The sequence below is a fragment of the Mercenaria mercenaria genome, chromosome 2 (assembly GCF_021730395.1).
Source record: "Mercenaria mercenaria strain notata chromosome 2, MADL_Memer_1, whole genome shotgun sequence".
NCBI lineage: Eukaryota > Metazoa > Mollusca > Bivalvia > Venerida > Veneridae > Mercenaria > Mercenaria mercenaria.
The window spans coordinates 108231187-108253842 of NC_069362.1; the positions used below are offsets into that span (position 1 = coordinate 108231187).

At 34.9% G+C, this 22656-nt stretch overlaps 2 protein-coding genes across 4 annotated transcripts in view; both read right to left on the reverse strand.

Annotated features, from left to right (window-relative positions):
* Nucleotides 1-22656, reverse strand: part of LOC128555333 (brain protein I3-like) — a 25743-nt gene continuing 3087 nt past the window's right edge. The window contains exons 1-4 of one of the 2 annotated variants that reach the window (XM_053537481.1): nucleotides 4168-4260; nucleotides 2537-2603; nucleotides 1395-1570; nucleotides 1-867 (exon numbers count right to left, since the gene is read on the reverse strand). In XM_053537481.1, the coding sequence (XP_053393456.1) occupies nucleotides 739-867; nucleotides 1395-1570; nucleotides 2537-2564 (333 nt within the window). In that variant the 5' untranslated portion in view covers nucleotides 2565-2603; nucleotides 4168-4260 and the 3' untranslated portion in view covers nucleotides 1-738. Of the gene's footprint in view, nucleotides 868-1394; nucleotides 1571-2536; nucleotides 2604-4167; nucleotides 4261-22656 lie in introns of those variants that run through there. The other variant, XM_053537482.1, reaches the window with a different exon arrangement.
* LOC128555335 (brain protein I3-like) overlaps nucleotides 15099-22656 on the reverse strand; it is a 22643-nt gene continuing 15085 nt past the window's right edge. For both annotated transcript variants that reach the window (XM_053537485.1, XM_053537484.1), the window contains exons 3-4: nucleotides 18975-19087; nucleotides 15099-15817 (exon numbers count right to left, since the gene is read on the reverse strand). In XM_053537485.1, coding sequence (XP_053393460.1) covers nucleotides 15689-15817; nucleotides 18975-19087 — 242 coding nt within the window. In that variant the 3' untranslated portion in view covers nucleotides 15099-15688. The remainder of the gene's footprint in view (nucleotides 15818-18974; nucleotides 19088-22656) is intronic.

Genomic DNA, 22656 nt, shown 5'->3' on the forward strand with positions numbered 1-22656 from the left:
TTTGGATGTATGAAACTTTATTTTTGTGTTTTATTAAAATTACTACCTTAAAATTAAACTTTTGCCTTAAAACTAATATTGGTCTTCCAATAAATGATAATGAACACAACATGGTTTCTTAACACCTCAAGAACAAAAAGAATATAGACTTTTTACAACTATGTTTCAACTTTTTCAAATTGACTTGATTGAACTGTCAATCCTGCATAATTTTGAATTCATTTTTTCGATTATGAAAATGTTTCACATTGTCAACTATGGTGTTTCTCCAGGCTTTCACATTGGAAGTATTTGGCTTTTTAGTACATTTTGTGGCAGTAAGATGAATTACCATTTTCTGTAAGTCTATCGTTTAAATGCTAGCATTAACACATATATGCATACCGAGCGAATAGTATTATCAGTAAAGCCACCCGCAAACACAAACATATGGTAAATCGTCTGTCCGAGACGCTTTGGCTTAAACTGTATTTATTTCCACAATTATAATAATATAGTACAAACAAACAAGACGCTTTGGAATGGTGCACAGAATCAATATTAATATAAATGTTTTGTTTTTGTTTTGTTTTGTTTTTTTTTGTACAAATTTCAGTTCTTTTGATATAAACTAATGTCAGATATAGATTTTATATCATCGTTTTGTTTATTTAAAATGAATGCGACTATTTGATGTATAAAACAGTCTGAAATACGTCAAAAAAATGATGCCCTTAATGAGGCCCAAAACATGTGTCATTAAAATGATGCTCCGCATCTATCACATCTCTTTTCCATCAAAAGGAAACAACACAGAACTCCAAGTGGAAAGAAACAAATCGCCAGAATAATACCCAGTCCTGTGAAATTTTCTGAAACATGACCAACCTGAAAATAGAAAAACAAATATTTGTATCCAGTATAATAAACATATATAAATTATATATCATGTTGACTTTTCGGTTAAAAACTGCTTAAATTGCTTTGAAAGCTTTAAAATACATTCAAATGAAATTGGGTATCTTTAATTCCAAGGGATCGAGCGTTTTACTTCGAGATAACCGAAATTCAACTTAATATTTATATTATAAGCACATGTTTTCGGGACGGGATTTGAAAACGACTTCGAGATAGCCGGAATTTTAAAATAAGCGAGTTTGAGAGTATGGGTTTCAACTGTATTTATACCATATATCGAGGGTTAAGGGTAGTACTGTGGTCAATTCTTGAATTGTGATTATCAAACTTTAGGCAGGTATATATGGGTGGTACTACCACGATGTAGATATTATTTTAGAAAAAGGGGAATAATGCTTTGCCAGAAAAAAAGCAACAACATGAAATGCATGTCACTTCAGTGAGGTATGCAGTGTTTAGATTTCAGAGGTTTATCACACTTTCAAATTAGATCTTACCCCACAGACTCGACAACTTCCAACGGCGACAACTTGCTGTGGCTGGGTAACAACAACAACATTAGATGACTGTTGTGTATATCCTTGTGGTGGCGGCGGTGCATAGCCTTGTTGTGGAGCGTAACCAGCCTGTGGGGGGTACCCAGTCTGGGGAGGGTAGCCAGACTGTTGGTAAGCTTAAAATGACAAATTAAATCTATGAGAACATCCTTTGTGATCATAGGAAATAAAAATCGGTTTGCCTTATTCCATATATTAACCATTAGCCTGCTAAATTTCTAAAATGGACTGCACGGTCCATCATTCAATTTGGGCAATACCATTTACTATTCAAAGGGTGTTTCACTGAAAATTTACTGATTGAATAGCGAACAAAGCAGACCATGATCAGCCTGCACGGAGGAAGTGCCGGCTGATCTTGGTCTGCACTGGTCGCAAAGACAGAATCACATGCCGCCAGCAGGCTAAAGGCGAAAGTCAATGTGATAGCAACATCCGCCCGTGGACATCTTTTAAATACATGTATTACAATTAAAAAACAACTTAATGCTTCCGGTACGTTTTAGATAACAAAATACAAATATGTACACATTTATAGTAGTGCAAGTTTAACATGTACGGGATATACATGTATATTGAAATATCGTTGTACTATGGGATGGGGTCATTCGCCTGTTATGTTTATTGTAAAATTCTAGCGGGATATGTTCTTGTCGAAGGAACAAATGAAGCATTTGTTGATATACATATATTCGATTTCAAAGAAAGTATTATTACATTTTAGATGAGCAAAACTGCGCAAAATCTAAGAAAAATTAACACCCAAACTGTTTCCACAGGCAAGGATATCGGACCTGGGACGACATGAGTATGATCAAATATTATCAAAACACATGTTTTCAACCTTAAAATAAGTCTAATGGAATGTACTCGCATGTATTATTTGAAAGGGTAGCACGTTTCTATATATTTTAATTCATTTTGGCTTGTTTTTTCGAATAATAAAATAATAAAGACAAGGGTTTTCATTAAACCGATCCATACCAGGTCCGATAATTTTCCAAATTTTATTTTTCCAGAGATGATATATGCTTGATGTAAGTTGTAAGTTTAGAAAATTAAATATGATCAAATATACTTACATGGAGGCGGACCTTCAGGTTTTGACATTTTTCAGGTTATGATAATTCTTCTCTCTGATCTGAAAAACTGAAATGAAATTCAATCATAGCAACGTAAATCAGTTTTAACTTATATGAAGTTGGTCTTAAAATTTAAGTGGAATTACGTTTAAAGGTTGTGTTATCTCGGAACGTTATTTGGACGCGTATAGATAGTGTTTTTAACAATAGTTAGTCCGATGTGACGAATCTATAGAAATACGTAATACCCCTATAGGTATAGGAATACGTAATACTCGCAGAGAAGTACGAAATACTCGTACAGAAATATGAAATACTCGTATAAATACTCGTACAGAAATACGAAATACTCGTACGAGTATTTCGTACTTCTCTGCGAGTATTTCGTATTCCTATACCTATAGGGATATTACGTATTTCTAAATGCTAATAAAAGAGAAACACGAAATACTCTTATAGAAATATGGAATACTTGTATAGAAATACGAAATACTATAGTATAGAAATTAAACTATCTGTAAATGTTCTTATTACAAAAATAAGGTATACTATGTTCGAAATATTTCTTCCCTTTGTGTTCATATTTTGCTAGTTTCATCCTGTTTATATGCTATGTTTTTTTTGTTTCTGTTAACTGTTAATCATAAACTAACCCATTACATACACTAAGACAAGGTTACGATTCAAGGGTGTGTACAGTATGCTGAACACGATTGATTCTGCCGTAACATTCGTCAATTTAGAAAATACCTTTCACAGGTTGAAATATTGAATTTTGAGGCTACTTTCCACTGAACAATTAAATTTCGTTACAGAAAAAAAATCTGTTCCACTTGTACGTGGTCAATAATCTTTTTTTCAATATTAAAGCAGTGAAAATTGTATCGATTTCGATGCACGACACTGGGAATTTAACCTCGGTGCATGTGCAGGCATCTATTTCCGGGTGTTAAACAACTTAACGATTACGTGGTAAAACAATTAAATACTTCGTAACCAAAACATACAAGTTGCGGTCAAATTATCTTACGAAATCTTGCGGTCGCCAACGTATGGGAAAAACAGACGAAAATAAGTTATACTTTCAGTTTCACGTCCTAAAAATAGGTTTCGGTACTCCATGAAAAATAAATGGAATTCGAATATAAAATTGCTGTTTGCATAGTACGAAATCATGAATAAAAGATGTAAATTCTTGCAATTCCATGGAAAGTAACTTAAAAAGCATATTATTGTTAACAAGGTACCCCCCATACTCGACTGTAAGCGCACGTCTGCGTAAAAATTATCTTAGTTCAACCGAAGCGTAGCTGAGCCAAACTTTAGTACTACATTAAATAGGTTATCAAACAATTGTTAAATATGATAATGAAAGTGTCACGTTAAACTCTGCATTTTTTGAGATAAGAAAACGCCCGTTTGAAATGAGATGGTTTATACCAAGTCTTTGTATATGAATTAGAACATGGAGAAAATAATAGAATGACGAATGGATCTCAAGTTTCCACTTACTTTAACCCTAAACTGTAATAAAATCTTACGGACATACAATAAAAACATTAAAAATATGTAGTCATTTCTGATGTTGTTTAAATCACAAACAGAACAAAGAACAATTTAAGTTCACAAACCTCGGTAAGTCCCTGAATATTCCTTTTTCTTTCTTATCTAAATTTAGCTAGTTTAACTTATAACATGTGACCATGCGTGAGTATCAAGTTTATTTACCGTATTATCTATAAATAACTTCCGGATGTAGGATGTCCATTCATGCATCCCGCGCAAAATATTTCTTTTACCTTGCATATATATGCGCCCTGTGTGGCTGCATTTGAACTATGTAAAGCGCCTTTGAACGTGAAATTGATAATGAAAAGGGCGCTATATAAATCTGGTATAATAATAATAATCAAAGGCCTGAAGGGCCTGAGTCGGCTAATGATTGATGTACTGACAGTACAGTCTACCAGTTTCAGTTTGTTTTTAGGGTTTTTTTCTTAAAATTTCATAACACAGCTCGATATTTACCCAAAATATTATATCCGGATACGATTACACTTTTCTCCAGTTTCAACAATATATTTTACAAATTGTGATGATACGAAGACATTTAGCAGCAATTGGCAGTATCTGACATTGAAGTTTACGGTTAAATTACCTCTTATTTAAATCTTTTCATAAAAAAGTTGTTTCGTTTCGTGAAAGCAGCCAAACATAGACGATCTACTTTCGATTTCAAAAACTACAAGAAAATACAATTTAATGTTTCGCCGATTTGTTTATTTCTCGAAAATAAGAATTAAAATCATTTTAATATCAGTAGTAACTAAACAAACCAGTAAGAGCTTCTTCTTCCGATAATTTATCCGTTTACTGACTGCAAAATTCAACCGGCCACGCAAAGTTTATAGAAATCATACGATGCCTGTTTACGTTCAATGTGGGAGAATTAAGGCTGATCGGCTATGTTACCTAACGCATCCAGACGATTCAGATTTTGTTTTTAAAAAAGCATTGTGTGCGTTTCTGTAATTTTATATACGTTTTTATACGCTTAGAAATTATTAGACATGCGTATTTGCATTATTTCTATACGTAATTCACGCTAATACGCATCTTATCTGGAGCCCTGTGGACTATTTTTTGTCTTTCGCTGGATGTTATCCAAGCTTTGTAAGCCTGCGCAATTCTTAAAATGCACATTTATGCTTAATGAGTTACATTCGAGTATTGCACAATTACAAGTCATAAATATGACAGATTACATCGTATATTGGTCATAGCAAAGGGAATTGACACAACTTAACTTCATTCATGCAGTGAACTGTTTGAAGTTTGGGAAATCTAATGGAACTACATCCCTTCACGTGTTATTCGGTCCATTTAGAGAATCGCTGAACAGCAAGGACTCGTCAAAAGGCTTTCAGCCTTTAGCCGACTCAATAATATATTATACCGTTTTCATGGTAAACACGTTCAGATGCGGTTCACACAAGGACAGTCACACACAGACAGCGCTTCATCATGTACTAGTGATCTGACAAGAGAGACAGAGTGAGAGAAAGCTTGTCCGGCTAACTTTGTGTATAGTCTGGGTCTTTAACGTGTCCGGTGTATCTAAAGTACCGATATACGCGGAGCCGTCTTTCCTGGAAAGAACCAGTGCTGGCCTTTAAGTTGGGTGGGAGATACTCAAGAGCATCTGAGAAATTGCCAGTTCCTGGGCCCGGATTCGAAACCCGGCATTATGGATTGACAGTCGGGCCATCTATAACTTTATAATGCCACTAACTAAAATCTTCTGTAGGCTGCTAGTTATAACCGTAATAACGTGACCTTCCATCTAAATAGTCATTTCTGAGTCAGTTATGACAGTTACATGTATAACAAAACTGAATTTGATTTAACTCTTACTCAACATTGAAAATATGTATTCAAAATCATACATTATTTTCAAAATTATATCCCCGGAACTATTGTATTGTATTAAACAGTAACGTACAATATATTTGAACTAAATGAAATGCTTTCCTTTGTACTGTTTTACTGCCGTTGTCTACCTATACCGTGATTTTCTTTCAAAATACAGCTGTCACCAAACAAGTTTACACAACATCCTGTTTCATCACAGACTTGTTGTATTCTGAAACTGTATCACTCTAGTCGGTCGATTTGGCGGACTCTCTATAATATACAATGCACTTTTATTTCTGCAAAAACGTTGGTTTCATTTGCTTTATTTTACATTAATTAAGAAAGAAAAACTGATGGAATGTAAATCTGGGAAATGTAGTCTGTCAATTCCACCATGTAGGGTAATACGGGTTCAGAAAACATGAGTAGATGATGGTACAACATTTATAGGTTAGAGTAATTAAAAGAAAAATACACTTGAATATGTCTCTGTGCGGTTTCAGTTTCAACAGTGTACTGAATTGGATGCTTTGTATCATGCCCCTTTCAGTATCGCTCTCATTCTACGGACACGGGCGATAAGTAAAGTATCAAAATTAACTCGACGTAATAAAACCGCCCAGATTTACACATCGGTAAATTATGCCTTACATTATGAAGACTGTTTGGCTGTCATATTAAGTGTGAAGTATCTCACTGAAAAAAAATGTACTACTGAGTATTTTGTGTGAATCTACATTATTTATGATGAAAACTATTCTAGTTTGTATTTTAAATATATATCCTTGAAAACTGAATTGATTTATACTGTACATTCATCTCTTTGAAATATGCTATGAAAATGGTATGTTATGGATGTTAGCTTTTAGCAGATATTTCGTACCGAATTGATACGCGTGATCTTAACGAATAAACGTGAACATTTCAAAGATCTTTACTAATTTATTTATACAAGAGTATTGTTTTGAATAATTATGGTAGCACTTAAAATGTCTTCCTGGTTGTTCAAGTTTCGAAATGATGCGTCAATAAATGGGCGATATGATACAATACCATTTAAACGTATATTGAATACTGCGGTAAATATTTGTTTTATCAGAATAGCCATATACTAAGAGGTACATAAAATTTAATGATACATTAACAAAAGCTTTGCATAATTGTTCTGCTTTGACCGGGGAGAATTTATATGACACGACTCAAAATATATTTCTTAAATGATATGCGAGTATCTCTATCATGTTTATAAGCGTAATAAAATGTACCTTACCTGAATTTTTGTCGGTCTGCATGCATGAGAATACACCTGATCAGACAGAGTCGTTTTTTGAAAGGTAGTATGAAACTATATCGCCCAAATTTTAACGAAACGGACAAGATATATTACCAGATTAGTTTTGGGAAAAAAAGACATTAAGCGTGCAGTGTGACAGTATTTTTGCTAAATATGATACGCGGTGCAAACATAAAGTAATTAGAACGAAGTTAAATTCAGCAAATTACTGGCGTTTTATTACCATAAAATATGGCGTTTTATTACCATAAAATACGCGGAACAATGTGAAAAAGGGTTCTAATAATACGTTGTGTTATGTCTTTCAAAAACAAAATGGGAAAACGTTCCTTTTCATGACTTTTCATGACTATCAATGCTCAGCTAGGTCCTGTTGTATATTCTGGGCCATTTTCGTCAGTTTTCATATTTTTACAAAACGATCGTCTTGTGTTTTATTCTGCCCACTTTCTATTTATACCTTTGGTTATATTGCCAAACAGCATCATTAGGCTATATTATTTAAGTTCTGATCTAAACAACGATGTCAATACAGTATTTTTAATTGTAAATCATCAAAAGCTTTAAAGTGTCAATCTGGCTTTATTTGCTGATTGTTTTAAAACTTTGAGATATCAAAGAAACATTTTCATATAAAAATTTTAAACTTTCGAAAAAATGAGTTTTCGATTTTTAAGAACCACAATTTTACAATAGAAAAATAGACTTAAAGGCCATGATACGTAGACTAAGAGTAAGAAAGTCTTTTTCAACATACAATATGTTTGAGAACAATAATATGTAAATTTGTATAATGAAATTATGTATATTTGTAGGACTACCACATATCTAACTTAATCATAAACTATACACTTTAACGAAATTAAATAAGAAGCGAATTCAAGCATTAAAACCTAAGAACTTAAAGATTCGTGCCACACGAGTAAATATGCTGAATTAGTTTGTTTCTAATAATTTCTTACATCAAAATTCCCGGGATATTAACTAAGATTGTTCAGAAGCAAAAACAAAATGTAAATGTAGTGTAGATTATGAATTAGATTACATACACACTAGTTTCTTTGTTAGCAAATTCATTGAAAACGTTAAATTTTAGTGTGCATATAAACTTGATGTATATTCTCTGCATGCAGAATTCAATTAAACTGAAATACTCAAGGTATCGGTAACACAAATTAATAAATAAATAAATAGAGATCTTTAACCCTTACCTTGCTAAATTTATATATTAATAAACGTGTCCATCTTCCAATTTGGTCTTCAACCCTTACCTTGCTTAATTTATATAATGATCTTGTCCATCTTCCAATTTGGACAGTACCATGGTGCTTACCAAAAAAGATACTGACTGAATGGTCTGCACTGGTTGCAAAGGCAGAATCACATGCCGCCAGCAGGCTAAGGGTTAAACTTAACGATACATCGACCTAACGGAGTAAGTGTCCCAAATACAAGCAACAACAGCTAAATATGTATCTTACAAACCCTTCTTCTATTACCCAACAATAAGCGGAGGTTTGAAACACATGGAATTGCAGAGTGTGTAAACTTTGATTTTACAATCTAAAAAGATATATAATTCAAGGACTAATGGTTTGTTTTAAATGCGTAAACAAGATCTTTTTCACTCGTGAACATCAGATTTTACATTTTCACTCGAAAAAAAGGTCACGACTTCGCCACTCGTAAAAATATAGCATCTGGCGTGAACACCGTGCAAGATATTTTGATCTTGCACTGATACAGACTAATTTCCTCAAAGTATGTACAGTTATTGATGCAAATAGCAAATTAAGAGGTCAAAATATATTTAGAGTACTGCAATAGCAAACTGATACAGACAGTATTGCAACAGTGCTAGGGGCGCCAGGGCTGTTGCACAAGCCATGACCTCTCATGAACAGACAGCAATTAGTTTGCCTGGTTGCGATCTATCATTATAAAGTATCTTCATAATTGAGCCGCACCATGAGAAAACCAACATAGTGCATTTGGGACCAGCATGGATCCAGACCAGCCTGTGCATCCGCGCACTTTCTCAAATTGCAATATGCTTTGAAAGCGAACAGCATGGATCCTGACCAGACTGCGCGGATGCGCAGGCTGGTCTGGATCCATGCTGGTCACAAATGCACTATGTTGGTTTTCCCATGGTGTGGCTCATATAGATTTAATCTACAGGTAGAAAGACCATAAGTGTATCGAGCAAAATTGCGGGAGCCTGGATAGACCTTACATGAAATATTTCTTCATCTAAAACAGTATCGGGTATGCTACAAAACACAAACAAATACCACAACTATAATGGCACGGGTAATTGAGTTTAGAAAAATGCCAATCCCATTCTAAATCGAGTAAGGAGTATGCGGAAGTATGATATCTCATAAACTTTTAATCTAAGTAAGGAAGTTTGATATGGCGTTAAAAATCTTTTTTTTTTTTTTTTATAAAGCACTTTTCAAATGTTTACACTACACTGATAACCCGTAATTGTCCTCTTTTTATCTATTTCAAAACCTGCGTAACAAAAAGGTTACAAACAGGTATGAAAAACGGCAGATGACAGATGATAGAGAAGTCGTAGATAAACGATAACGCTGCTGACGTGCTGATATTTTGAAACAATACAAATCCGCACAGTGCACCATGACATGATTACAATAATAAAATATACTCTATTATGACCATCCCAGCCCATACATGATATTTTGGCATAATAACCCTGTAACTTTTTTCCGGCAATTTTAAAGTGATCGGCAATCGGATTCGAGCTACCAGAGTAAGAAGACGTGAGTGAATTGCTGGGACGCTATAAATCTCAATACAATTAACTAGGATATGTGCTTAATTAAGAAAAAGCCTGTTCCTATAACACTGCAATGAGGGCTGGCTTTTTATTACCCTGTTGCGCGCCTATGTATTTGTCGGTTTGTCCATCCGTCTTACACAATATGTTTTGCATATATTATCGAAAGTATTTTATACTTTATTAGAATGATATCCAACAACTATAGTTACCCAGCAAAAAAAATTACAACTTTATAACAGCAACATCTTAAATTAATATATATTATTGTTTGGAAAGAGAATATTATGTCTTAAGAAGTTTTTAAACTAAAATGTTTGTTTAAAGTATCAATGACTATACCTCGTTCAGTAGACTCAGAATCGAAAAGACTGGAATCTGACGAGACGGGCGTTTATATACCTGACCCAGAATTCCCTGGTCACGTGAAGGTATGGTGTACAAGGGGAGTCATTTTTGCCGAGTAAAGAGTTTAACCTTAATTCGGTTAAACTGAATATTGTGAATCGGCGGTTTTGCTTGTGACTGAAGCTATAATTTGTTTAAAACCATTAATTCAAGGGCCACAACTAGTGCACAACTTCGTGTGTTGAACAAAACTCCAATAAAGTTTCATGACTGTTTGTCAGATAATGTTTGAGATACGTGCCACACAAATTTGGTTGGACGGACAAAGGGCCCCAGCGAGAAAGTTTGGTTTTAATGCGTTAATAAACATACCGCGCAAAATAAAATTTTACGTCTTAATTCTCTGGTGGTTGATTTGTGCCATTTCGTTATTTCGTTTTATTTTTAACATTTCAACTTTTATTTCAATACTTAGGCTCATACATAATGAACAGCAAAACATCACAGTAAAGAAAAACATTTCGAACAATATCAATGGTGGTAACATATGTGTGTTTAGTGCAGCGATATATTAGGAAACGGCAGCCTAATTTATTATACACTATATAATTATTTGTTACATGGATAATAAATGTATGTGTTGTTTCTGAAGACAATTTATATTATTTACCATCGCGATATAAAATTAAAATTTATTTGTTTACTATTGCAGCTTTCCAAAGGCTTTACGGTTTCCTTCAAGTTGATTGTTATTCACGAAAAGTAGCTAGTATTAGCGAAACACCAGATTATCTTCTGTATAAATGGTTTCTAAGATTATGATTCATGTAACCAAGAACATTAATTCAAAAGATACATCTAGACAAATAATTTTCAGTACATAACAAATTATCGCTATAACGAAATGGCATAAATCAGTCACCATATAATTCGCAAACGTTTAATATGACAAGCCTATATCAATAATCAGCATCATGACACAATTATTAGATTTTCTTTGTTAGCAAATTCATTGAAAACATTAAATTTTAGTGTTCATATAAACTTGATGTATATTCTCAGCATGCAGAATTCAGCTACGTAAGTATTTGAAAGGTATCAGCAACGCAAATTGATAAATAAATGATAGTAATAAGCCGGAGGTCTTTAACACAACGATACATCGACCTAACGGAGTAAGTGCCCCAAATACAAGCAAAATCAGCTAACTATGTATCTTACAACCCTTCTTTTATAACCTGGTGATAAGCGGATCTTCGAAACACATGGAACTGCAAAGTGGGTAAAATTTGATTTAACCATTTAAAAAGAACATAAGATTTTACATTTTCACTAAAAACAAATGGTCACGACTTTGTCACTTGTAAAAATACAGCACCTGGCGTTAATTCCGTGCAAGATAAACTGGTACAGACTAATATCCTCGAATTATGTATAGTTATTGTTGCAAATAGCAATTTACGAGGTCAAATTATATTTAGAATATTGCAATAGCAAACTAATACAGGCAGTTATGTGACAGTGCTAGGGGGCGTCAGGGGTGTTGCATATGCCAATACCTCTCATGAACAGACTCAGACACATGGAACTGCAAAGTGGGTAAAATTTGATTTAACCATTTAAAAAGAAAATAAGATTTTACATTTTCACTAAAAACAAATGGTCACGACTTTGTCACTTGTAAAAATACAGCACCTGGCGTTAATTCCGTGCAAGATAAACTGGTACAGACTAATATCCTCGAATTATGTATAGTTATTGTTGCAAATAGCAATTTACGAGGTCAAATTATATTTAGAATATTGCAATAGCAAACTAATACAGGCAGTACTGTGACAGTGCTAGGGGGCGTCAGGGGTGTTGCATATGCCAAGACCTCTCATGAACAGACTCAGTCAAACTGAGTCTGCGGTTGTGTTGATCTTTTTACAGCTGGCTTACGGAAGGTCGGTGGTTCTACTCAGGTGCCCGTCCGTGAATAAATAATGCATGGAGAGGCACCTAGGGGCTTCCTCCAGCATAAACGCTTGAATGTCGCCATATGACCTATAATGGTGTTGGTGTGATGCTTAACCCAGCAAAAGTATCAGGTAAGATACAGAACAACTGTCATCACTGTAATTACATGGGTCCTTGAGTTTAGAAAAGTGCAAAGTCCATTTTAACCTTTAGTCTGCTGGGGGTAAGTGATTTTGCCTTTGTGACCAGTGCAGATCAAAATCAGCCTGTACATCCATGCTGGCTGATCATAGTCTGCACTGTTCGCTGTTCAGTCAGTAAATATTTAGTGAACACCGCTTTTAATAATGAATGGTATTGCCCAAATTAAATGATGGAGCAGTCCATTTTAGAAAGGTAAAGGTTAAATTGAAAAAGACGTATGCGGAAGTAGAACATCTCATAAACTTCTAATCTAAATAAGGAAGTTTTGATATGGTGTTGAAATTCAAACAAATGTATTAAATTTTTTGGATAAAGTACTCTTCTTAATATTTACACTTAACTGATCACCTGTATTCTTTTTTATCTATTTCCTTGATATAAGTACTTACTAATGGCAATTATCTTATCTATATCCATACCTGCGTAACAAAAAAAAGGTATGAAAACACTGCGATGGATAAGACTGTTAAGAGATGATAGAAATGCATACCAAAAAGACACTAACTGAATGGTCATGATCAGACTGCACGGAATCAGATAATGTTTAGACGAAGACGAGCGTGAACTTTTGGGATGCTATAATATTTAAAGGCTCATCGGAACAAAATTAACTATAATATTTGCTTTAGGAAAAACATGCGCATTTAACAGCAATGAGACCTGGCTTTTTATAACCCCGTTGTGGTGCTATGCATTTTCCTGTGTCTACCTGCCGGTCTATCCATCCGTCTTACACAATATGTTTTGCATATATCCTCGAAAGTATTTAATACTTTATTAGAATGATATTCAACAACTATAATTGTGAATCTGCAGTTTTGTTTGTGACTAAAGCTATAATTTGTTTTAAACCATTAATTCAAGGGCCACAACTATGTTGTAACCGGCTGAAACTACTAGTGCCAACTTCATGTGTTGAGTAAAACTCCAATAGTTTCATGACTGGCAGGACGGACAAAGGGCCCAACGAGAAAGTTTGGTTTTATTACTTTAATATACATTCCGCGCATAATAAAATTTTATGTCTTAAATCTATGGTGGCTGATTTGTGCCATTTCGTTATTTCGTTCTATAGCTATAACGAAATGGCATTAATCAGCCACCTTATAATTCGCAAACGTTTAATATGACAAGCCTATATCAATAATCAGCATATACAAACCTGGGCATGTCACAAGATAACTGACTTGATTAAATAGGTTATCAAACAATGTAACATGTAGTTCAACGATTATGATAATAATGTACAAGTACTTCTAACATGAATGATTTTTATAACATCGAAATACAGTATATGTTTATCTTCATATGGAAACTTTTATGCAGTGTTTCTATAAACTGTTTGTTTTGTCATGAATATCGTTCCCATCTTTATCAAATTGTATAAATACCAATGAACATGAATTTTTATACCACGAGTGAAAATAAAATTCAAATGATAAATTCTTGTATATTCTGCTTCAATTTACTCTGCTTAAGTTGAAAAACGACTGTTATATCGTATTTTAGTGCAACGGTTATGTCGGGCAGTCTAATTATATGAATTATGAAACAAACACACATTATCACAAAACTTATCTTTTTAAATATTTAACTTATTCGTTTGTCTCAAAACTTGAAATTAGTCGATTAGCCTTCGTGAAATTTGATATTTTTTATATTCTATGAATTAAACTGATACGTTTATGGTAAACAAACATAACTTGTTTAAATGGAACCTCGTCCAAATGCATATGGCTCATTTTTTTTTCGGTAGCTGGCATGCATACAAGGTACCAATGCCATCTCTCGAATAACACTGTGAACTGGTATAGGTATAGTGCCAACAAGTTTCATAATATTTGTTCGTCAAATTTTAAACTAAGGCACACACACAACCTAAACGAAAATTGCAGCAATAATAAAAAAAACACATATATAAATCTTACGGCTACTTTACCCATATCCGATTTATTCCTAAATGAGAGCTATCGAAATTGTTTTATAAGCGAACAAGAAGCTGCGTTCAATAAACGCTTGATGCCCCCAGTGGTGGCATCCTTGTCGATAGATTTTGCACCTAAGTCCAAAACGAGGTCAAGATCAAGGTCAAACTGAGGTCAGGTGATGTTTGAAGATGAGGAATCGTCACAGTTTACATCTGTATTAGTATCAATTCATTCTTGTAAGGGGTATTGATGCTAGACGAAACGGTCCCATTTGGTTAACCAAGAGATGGCTCATATAAAGCAACCTAAGTCCAAAATGAGGTCAAGGTCAAACTGAGGTCAGGTGATGTCTGAAGATGAGGAATGGTCACAGGTTACATCTGCATAAGTATCAAGTAATTCTAGTAAGGGGTACTGATGCTAGACGAGACGGTCCCATTTGGTTAACCTCGTACGGACGGATGAACGAACGGATGGACGGACGGACAGGACAATCACTATTTGCCTCCCGCATCACTAGATGCTGGGGGCATAAAAACCAAAACACCCATTTCTTTGGCGTTTCCACCGCTGGGGACATTGGCTTCAAAGAATAAGCTGCTGCATATATAACTTAAGAAATTTATTGTGAATAAGTACGTACATAATGAATCTGAATTAAGGAGATACATGTATTAAACTTACAAAGAGCTGCCATGTAAACTGTTGACTATTTTGGCTAGTAAACAACAATTTATTTAATATAATGGTCTTTCCACTGAGGAAGATCTGTACAACCTTATTTAGACAAATTGGGTTGTGCACGTGTGTATATAAAACTGCCCGATTAGTTACTACCTGTACATATACGCTCTCAAATTCAGAATTTATAAGTACATAAAGAATGTGTGCAACTAAATTATGAGAAAATTGTAATGTTTTAAATTTTGATATCTCAAACGCATATTGAAATCCTACACGTACACGTATCAATTACAGGTATGACACGAAACATCTCTTTGAAAATTACAGTGAGGCAGTCACTCGTATGAATTAGATTCGCTCAGTTTAACTTCAATGATGAAACCGGTACACTTTTTACAAATATGCTGCAATGTTTACGAAATGATGTATTAAATTTTAAAAGCTGTTTAGAAAATTGTGTTTTTATGTGTCATTCTGTCACGTTTCACAAAATTGCTATATCAAAGTTTTTGTCTTTAAAATGCTGCCCCGCATCTGTCGCACCTCTTTTCCATTAGAAGGAAACAACACAGAACTCCAAGAGGAAAGAAGCATATCGCAAGAATTATACCCAATACGGTAAAGTTGTCTGACACATGACCAATCTGAAAATAATATATCGTTTGTAAAAACATTTGGCATAGAGATGAGTTTCCTATTATGGGCCCCTTAAGCGCCAGGGACCTGGATAACAGGGTAATGCATTTTGCAAAACCAAAGAGAAGAATCGCATTTTGTTGGCTAAAAAAATGGTATGCAACTTCATTATACTGGCACACTTCTTTAACAAATGTAGACCGGTTCTTTGAAATTCTCAGTCTGTATTGACATCGACGCGGGACTGCTTTTCCTAATACTGGCACCCTTTAGATAATATCTCTTAAGATTTTATCGATGATTTAGTTATTAGTTGCTATGTGTCGTGCGCCAAAACGTCGAATAAATTGTAAAACTATTATTGATAATATGCCCAGCATCCTTACGATGCTTATTAATACTATCGTGTTAACAACAGAATAATAAAATATAAAACACACCAAGAGCAGTTTTTATGAACTTCCTTAATTTTTTCTCTGTACATGTATATATAAATAATGCACACATTGTACATTGTATGGTCAACACTTTCATCCTATATCGCTTTCGGAGTGATTAACTTGACCATACGGGTACAAAGGCCAACATTTGTAACCACCACAGTATATTTCACTCCCAAAAGTGGCCGATCATTTCATCTTCTGGTGCCTGGCTTTGATTTTTCATGAGGTCATTTTTCTTTGGTTTGATTAAAAGTGAGAATTTTCTTAAAACATAAATGTCAAATTTCTTTCAGCGATAACCAAATACATTTGTTTTTATGCACCTTTTGATATACTTTCGTGATTAAAAAAATAATTGCCACAATAAAGACATACACTATGTACTGGGTTAGTCCAAGCAATATCTTTGCATGTTTCGTTATACACATGTATACTTCTTTCATAAAGAACAGTTTGACCAAAATGAAAAGTTTTGATCATTTCCTAAACAATAAACACACCGGTCCATTTCTGCTATAAGAGTGTTAAAATGTAAATTATATGATTGATGCCTCAGCAATAAAAGAGCTACCAGGGCTGTGAGCAGTCACAAAAACATGTACTGGCATAACTATGCAGGAACAAGTTAGGGGGACAATGCCATCCCCCACCTCCCCGGAAAATAAACTTGAATAGTAAACAGTAGCTCTGGTGCATTTATATTAAAGTGAAAATTTTGATAACAATCAATAACCTATCTGATCATACAGGCTGTCGACTATCAACAATTTCTTATCATCAAGTATATCGAGTAATTGAGTTCTCACACTACTTCTTTAAAAACGAGAAATTGCTTTTGTAAAAAAGCGCATGTATCCCCCAATACAAAGTCCTATAGGCAAGAAGTCAATAGGAGTCAGGAGCGAAAGTCAAAGAGACACTGATGGTTGGCTACAATAGGGATCATCTACTTGGCATGTCCAGTCATCCCGCTAAGTTTCAACACTCTTGGCCTAGTGGTTCTCAAGTCACTGTTCAGGCTCCTGTGACCTTGACCTTTGATCAAGTGACCTCAAAATAAATATGGGTCATCTACTCTGCATGTCCAATCATCCTATTAAGTTTCAACATTCTAGGTAAAGTGGTTCTCAAGTTATTTTCCGGAAATGATTTTACATGACCAGGCTCCTGTTACCTTGACCTTTAACAGACTGACCAAAAAATCAATAGAGGTCATCTACTCTGCATGTTCAATCATCCTATGAAGTTTCAACATTCTGGGTCAAGTGGTTCTCAAGTTATTGATCGGAAATTGTTTTCCATGTTCAGGCTCCTGTGACCTTGACCTTTAACAGAGTGACCCCAAAATCGACAGGGGTTATCTACTCTGCATGATCAATCATCCTATTAAGTTTCAACATTCTGGATCAAGTGGTTCTCAAGTTACTGACCGGAAATGGTTTTCAATGTTCAGGCCCTTGTGATCTTGACCTTCAACAGAGTGACCCCAAAATCAATAGGGGTCATTAACTCTGCATGACCAATCATCCTGTAAAGTTTCAACATTCTGGGTCGAGAGGTTCTCAAGTTATTGATCGGAAATTGTTTTCCATGTTCAGGCCCCTGTGACCTTGACCTTCAACAGAGTGACCCCAAAATCAATAGGGGTCATCAACTTTTCATGACCAATCATCCTATGAAGTTTCAACATTCTGGGTCAAGTCGTTCTCGAGTTATTGATCGGAAATAGTTTTCCATGTTCAGGCCCCTGTGACTTGACCTTTGATGAAGTGACCCCAAATAGGGGTCATTTACTGCGCAGGACCAATCATCCTATGAAGTTTCAACATTCTGGGTCGAGAGGTTCTCGAGTAATTGATCGGAAGCGGTTTTCGATGTTCAGGCCCCTGTGACCTTGACCTTTAACAGAGTGACCAAAAAATCGATAGGGTTCGTCTACTCTTTATGACCAATCATCCTATTAAGTTTCAACATTCTGGGTCAAGTGGTTCTCAAGTTACTGACTGGAAATGGTTTTCAATGTTCAGGCCCCTGTGACCTTGACCTTCAACAGAGTAAACCAAAAATCAATAGGGGTCATCTACTCTGCATGACCAATCATCCTATGAAGTTACATTATTCTGGGTCAACCCATTCTTGAGTTATTAATCGGAAATGGTTTTCCATGTTCAGGCCCTTGTGACCTTGACCTTCAGCAGAGTGACTCCAAAATCAATAGAGGTCATCTACTTTGCATGACCAATCATCTTATAAAGTTTCAATATTCTGGATCAAGTCGTTCTCAAGTTATTGATCGGAAATTGTTTTCCATGTTCAGGCCCCTGTGACCTTGACCTTCAACGGAATGACTCCAAAATCAATAGGGGTCATCTATTTTTCATGACCAATCATCCTATGAAGTTTCAACATTCTGGGTCAAGTCGTTCTCGAGTTATTGATCGGAAATAGTTTTCCATGTTCAGGCCCCTGTGACCTTGACCTTTGACGGAGTGATCCCAAAAGCAATAGGGGTTGTCTCCTCCATAAGCCCTACCAACCTATGAAGTTTGAAGGTTCTAGGTCAAGTGGTTCTCCAGTTATTGCTCGGAAATGAAGTGTGACGTACGGACGGACGGACGGACAGGGCAAAAACAATATGTCTCCCCCAGAGAGAGGGGAGACATAATAATGTTTGCGACATCCGTTGTTATAACGAGTATTTAAACGAGTAATAAGATCTTACCCCGCAACGGGCACAAGTCCCTACGGCGACAACCTGAGGCTGTGGCTGCTGAGTAACAACCACCACATTAGAAGAATGTTGTCCTTGTGGTGGATAGCCAGCTTGTTGGTATGCTGAAAAATAACAAATTACATGTCCTACAGTCTATTTACATGCGAATGTATCAGAATTTCAAAAATTATGGAATTTAACTTCTAACATATTTTATACATCAACAAAAATATCATAGAGTTTAAACTTACATGAATACTAATGTAGAAATAAATATTTATTGAAGCTTATTGCATGCATACGGTGCCCCTAAAGTGACATGTTACGCACTTTTTTTCCATTTAGGTAATGTGAGACTTTTTTTATTTCGTTTCGTTTAAACGAAATAGTTATTTCGTTAAAACGAAATTCGTTTAAACGAAATAAAAAAGTTTCACATTACCTAAGTGGAAAAAAGTGCGTAACATGTCACTTTAGGGGCACCGTACATGCAACTGTAATTTTCCTTTCATATTTTCTGCATGATAAACAGTGCAGCACAAATAAATAGACACAACTCTGCTGTTGCCTAACAAAAAATGGTTATGTTATATAGCAGCACACTGTTTTGTATCAGGGTCTAAAACAAAAAAAATGTTTATAATATATGAGATGCTAATCATAACTGTCCCATGATGTGAAATTTTTCTAGTGCTCTTATAAAGTCTTTTTAGTGTTTTATTGGGTTTAACATCATAGGCCATTATGGCGACATTCCAGCATTTCGAGGTGGAAGAACACCCCAGACCCGGTGTCCTTCCATGTATGACGGACGGGCACCTCGGTAGAACCACCACCCTTCCGTAAGCCAGTTGATGGCTTTATCACAGTCATGAAGAATTCTACGCCCCAAGCGAAGCTCGAACCCACATCTGTGAGGGGCAAGTGACTCGAAGTCAGCGAGTATTACCACTCGGACACGGAGGTCCCCATTCTTTAGAATGGGAAGGTACAATAAGTGGTATCTGACACGGGTTTGACTGTAAAGGCCATGCCAAAAAGAGGTCTTTATGTGCAGGTGACCTTCATTCACAGGTTTACATAAAAATAAAATATATTATACGGAAATGAGTTGGTCTTTACTCACACTTGAAAAGTGACAAAAATATTTAAGGAAATGAATGAGGAGTCTTTAGCGTCATGTGGCGTATGTGGTTTCTAGCTTGGGTTTTTTTGGGGTTTTTTTTTTTTTTTTGGTAAATAAAATCTGTGTAGCAAAATTGCAACCGAGCAAAATGATAACAGACTTGGTTTGACTGAGTCTGTTCATGAGAAGTAATTGAAAGTGCAACACCCCTCACGTCCTCTAGCACCGGCTTAACAGAATGGAATTCTATTACATAGATATTGAATGGACTCCACGATTCCAAAGGACCAGAAAATATATCAACACTGAATCCAAGTACGGTAAGACATTTGATTAGTAAGAATGCAACCAAGCAAAACGATAGCACACTCGATTTTATTTAGCATGTTCATGAATCTATGTTTCGGCCAAAAGGTGGCCTTTATGTGTAGATGGTCTTCACAGGTAACTAAGAAAATAACTGCGTTAGAAAAAGGCTTAGGACCTTCAGAGCAACATATTCTCCATTTGCAAATATTTGAATTTACATATGTTGAAGTTAGATAATCATTGTACAAAGCATTTTCCTTTGGCCTGAGCTATATTATGAAATGTAGACAATGCAGATGTTAGTCAAATTATCTTAAGGCGTTGCAATATTTTTCTAGGGTTCAAATGTTGAAAAAGACACACTTTACATTTCAGGGCTTTCTATAACTGAAAAAAATAGTCTTGGCCAAAGATCTAGTTTTATATCTCATGTGGAAACCTGTCAATTTAAAGCTCGACCAAAATGCACTCCTGCTATCCTGTAATAGTTTAGTCATCAACATTGTTCAAGAATATTGTGGAGACTACTTTTTTTGAAGCTTGAGAGTACACTAAATAACTGTAGTAAATGTATTAATTATCGTTACTATAAAGAACGTTTTGTTTTTTGAAAAATATTTCAACATTTTGTCCTTGGATCTGGCTAATATCCTACAAGAATCACACATTATCTGTTGAAAAAGGAAGATTATTTAAGATAGTCAAAAATCTTAGAATTTGTTATCTGTGCAATCAAATTACTTTGGCCAACGAATTTTATTATGTTTTAAAATGTGATCACGTTACAGCTGAAAGAGAAAAATATCTAAAGGAGTACTGTTACGAAAATCCAAAGGCTATCAAATTTTAACAACTGATGAATTATTAACAAAGCAGTATTGATAAAATTGTCAATTTTCTGTAAACATATCATGTCGTTATGCAAATAATTGAAATGTGTACTCTCATTCTCCATTTGTAATACGGTATACTTTGTACCTATTACACTTAGTTATCATTCCATTATTCATACTTTTATTCATTCTTATTATCTTGTTGCTGTTTGTTTTATTGTTGTGTTGTTGTTAGATGCTCTTAATGGACCTTGACTAATATATACATGTATATATGATAAACTGTTTTATATATCATATTCGTAATTTAAACTGAGGGAATTTCTTAGGGTTATTACTCTAAGTCTTTGGTCGAGATTGATATCCTTTTCGATAAATGCGAATTTTCAAGTTTCTAATCTGTAACTGTTCCATCGCATGGAAAACATAACGATTAAAATTAGTATTTTGATTTAATTTTGATTATTCCCCTACCCCTTTCCCCAATTTGGACACCAAATATTTACTTCTCTACAATATATATTTATTGACAGCGACAATTTGAATATATATTTCAAGGGCACATGTGTTCAAACAAAAGAATTAAGCTCAACTTATTTTTTCCAGCTTATCTGAACACTGAATGACCATTAAAAAATAAACATCACTTGTTTGGCATTCCGAGGTATGGTCCTGCAGACAAAAATGAGCTAGAGACAGCATGAGAGCATACATCACCGGGCCTCTAAAGACCACTTTTATGTTAACCTGTGAATAATGTCAAGGAAGATAGTTATGCACCTGTATTGCAAGCTTATTTGAAGATGAAACCAATGTCACAGCAGATATTTACATATCTGAAACAATTACATGTATGTCACAACAGAAAATCACATATTTTGAGCTGAAAGATATTACTTATGTCGAACCTACAAGATTATCACAACTGAAAATGACTTGTGTCGCAATATTGCCAACTGATATCAATGTCCCAACAAAATACGATTTTTATCAAGCGATATCAATATGTAAATATTCCCTGTGATACCCATTGTATTTGCACGCGACCTATCTAGTGGGCCATTTTTCAAACAATCGGTGAATAAATCTTTACAACAGTCTAAAAGTATTATTTTTTACCAAATTATTATTATTATACATCATGAAATATAGATTATCTAAGCGTATCTGAGAGGGGTTAAAAACGGCTTGTCGGTCTAATGTGAAAAATTTTCGCAACCGCCGTTAAACGTTAAATGTCGCAACTGCCTTTAAATATTGCAAAATCATCTGGCGCTATATGTCGCACCTAGCTGTAACGCTAAATGGCGCAAAAATTTGTCCCTCATTATATGTCGCAACACCATTACTAATTGTCGCACTTTAAGCTCGACTGAAATCATAGTCATACAGTCTTGTATTCTTTCTCGAGGGTAACAGACTT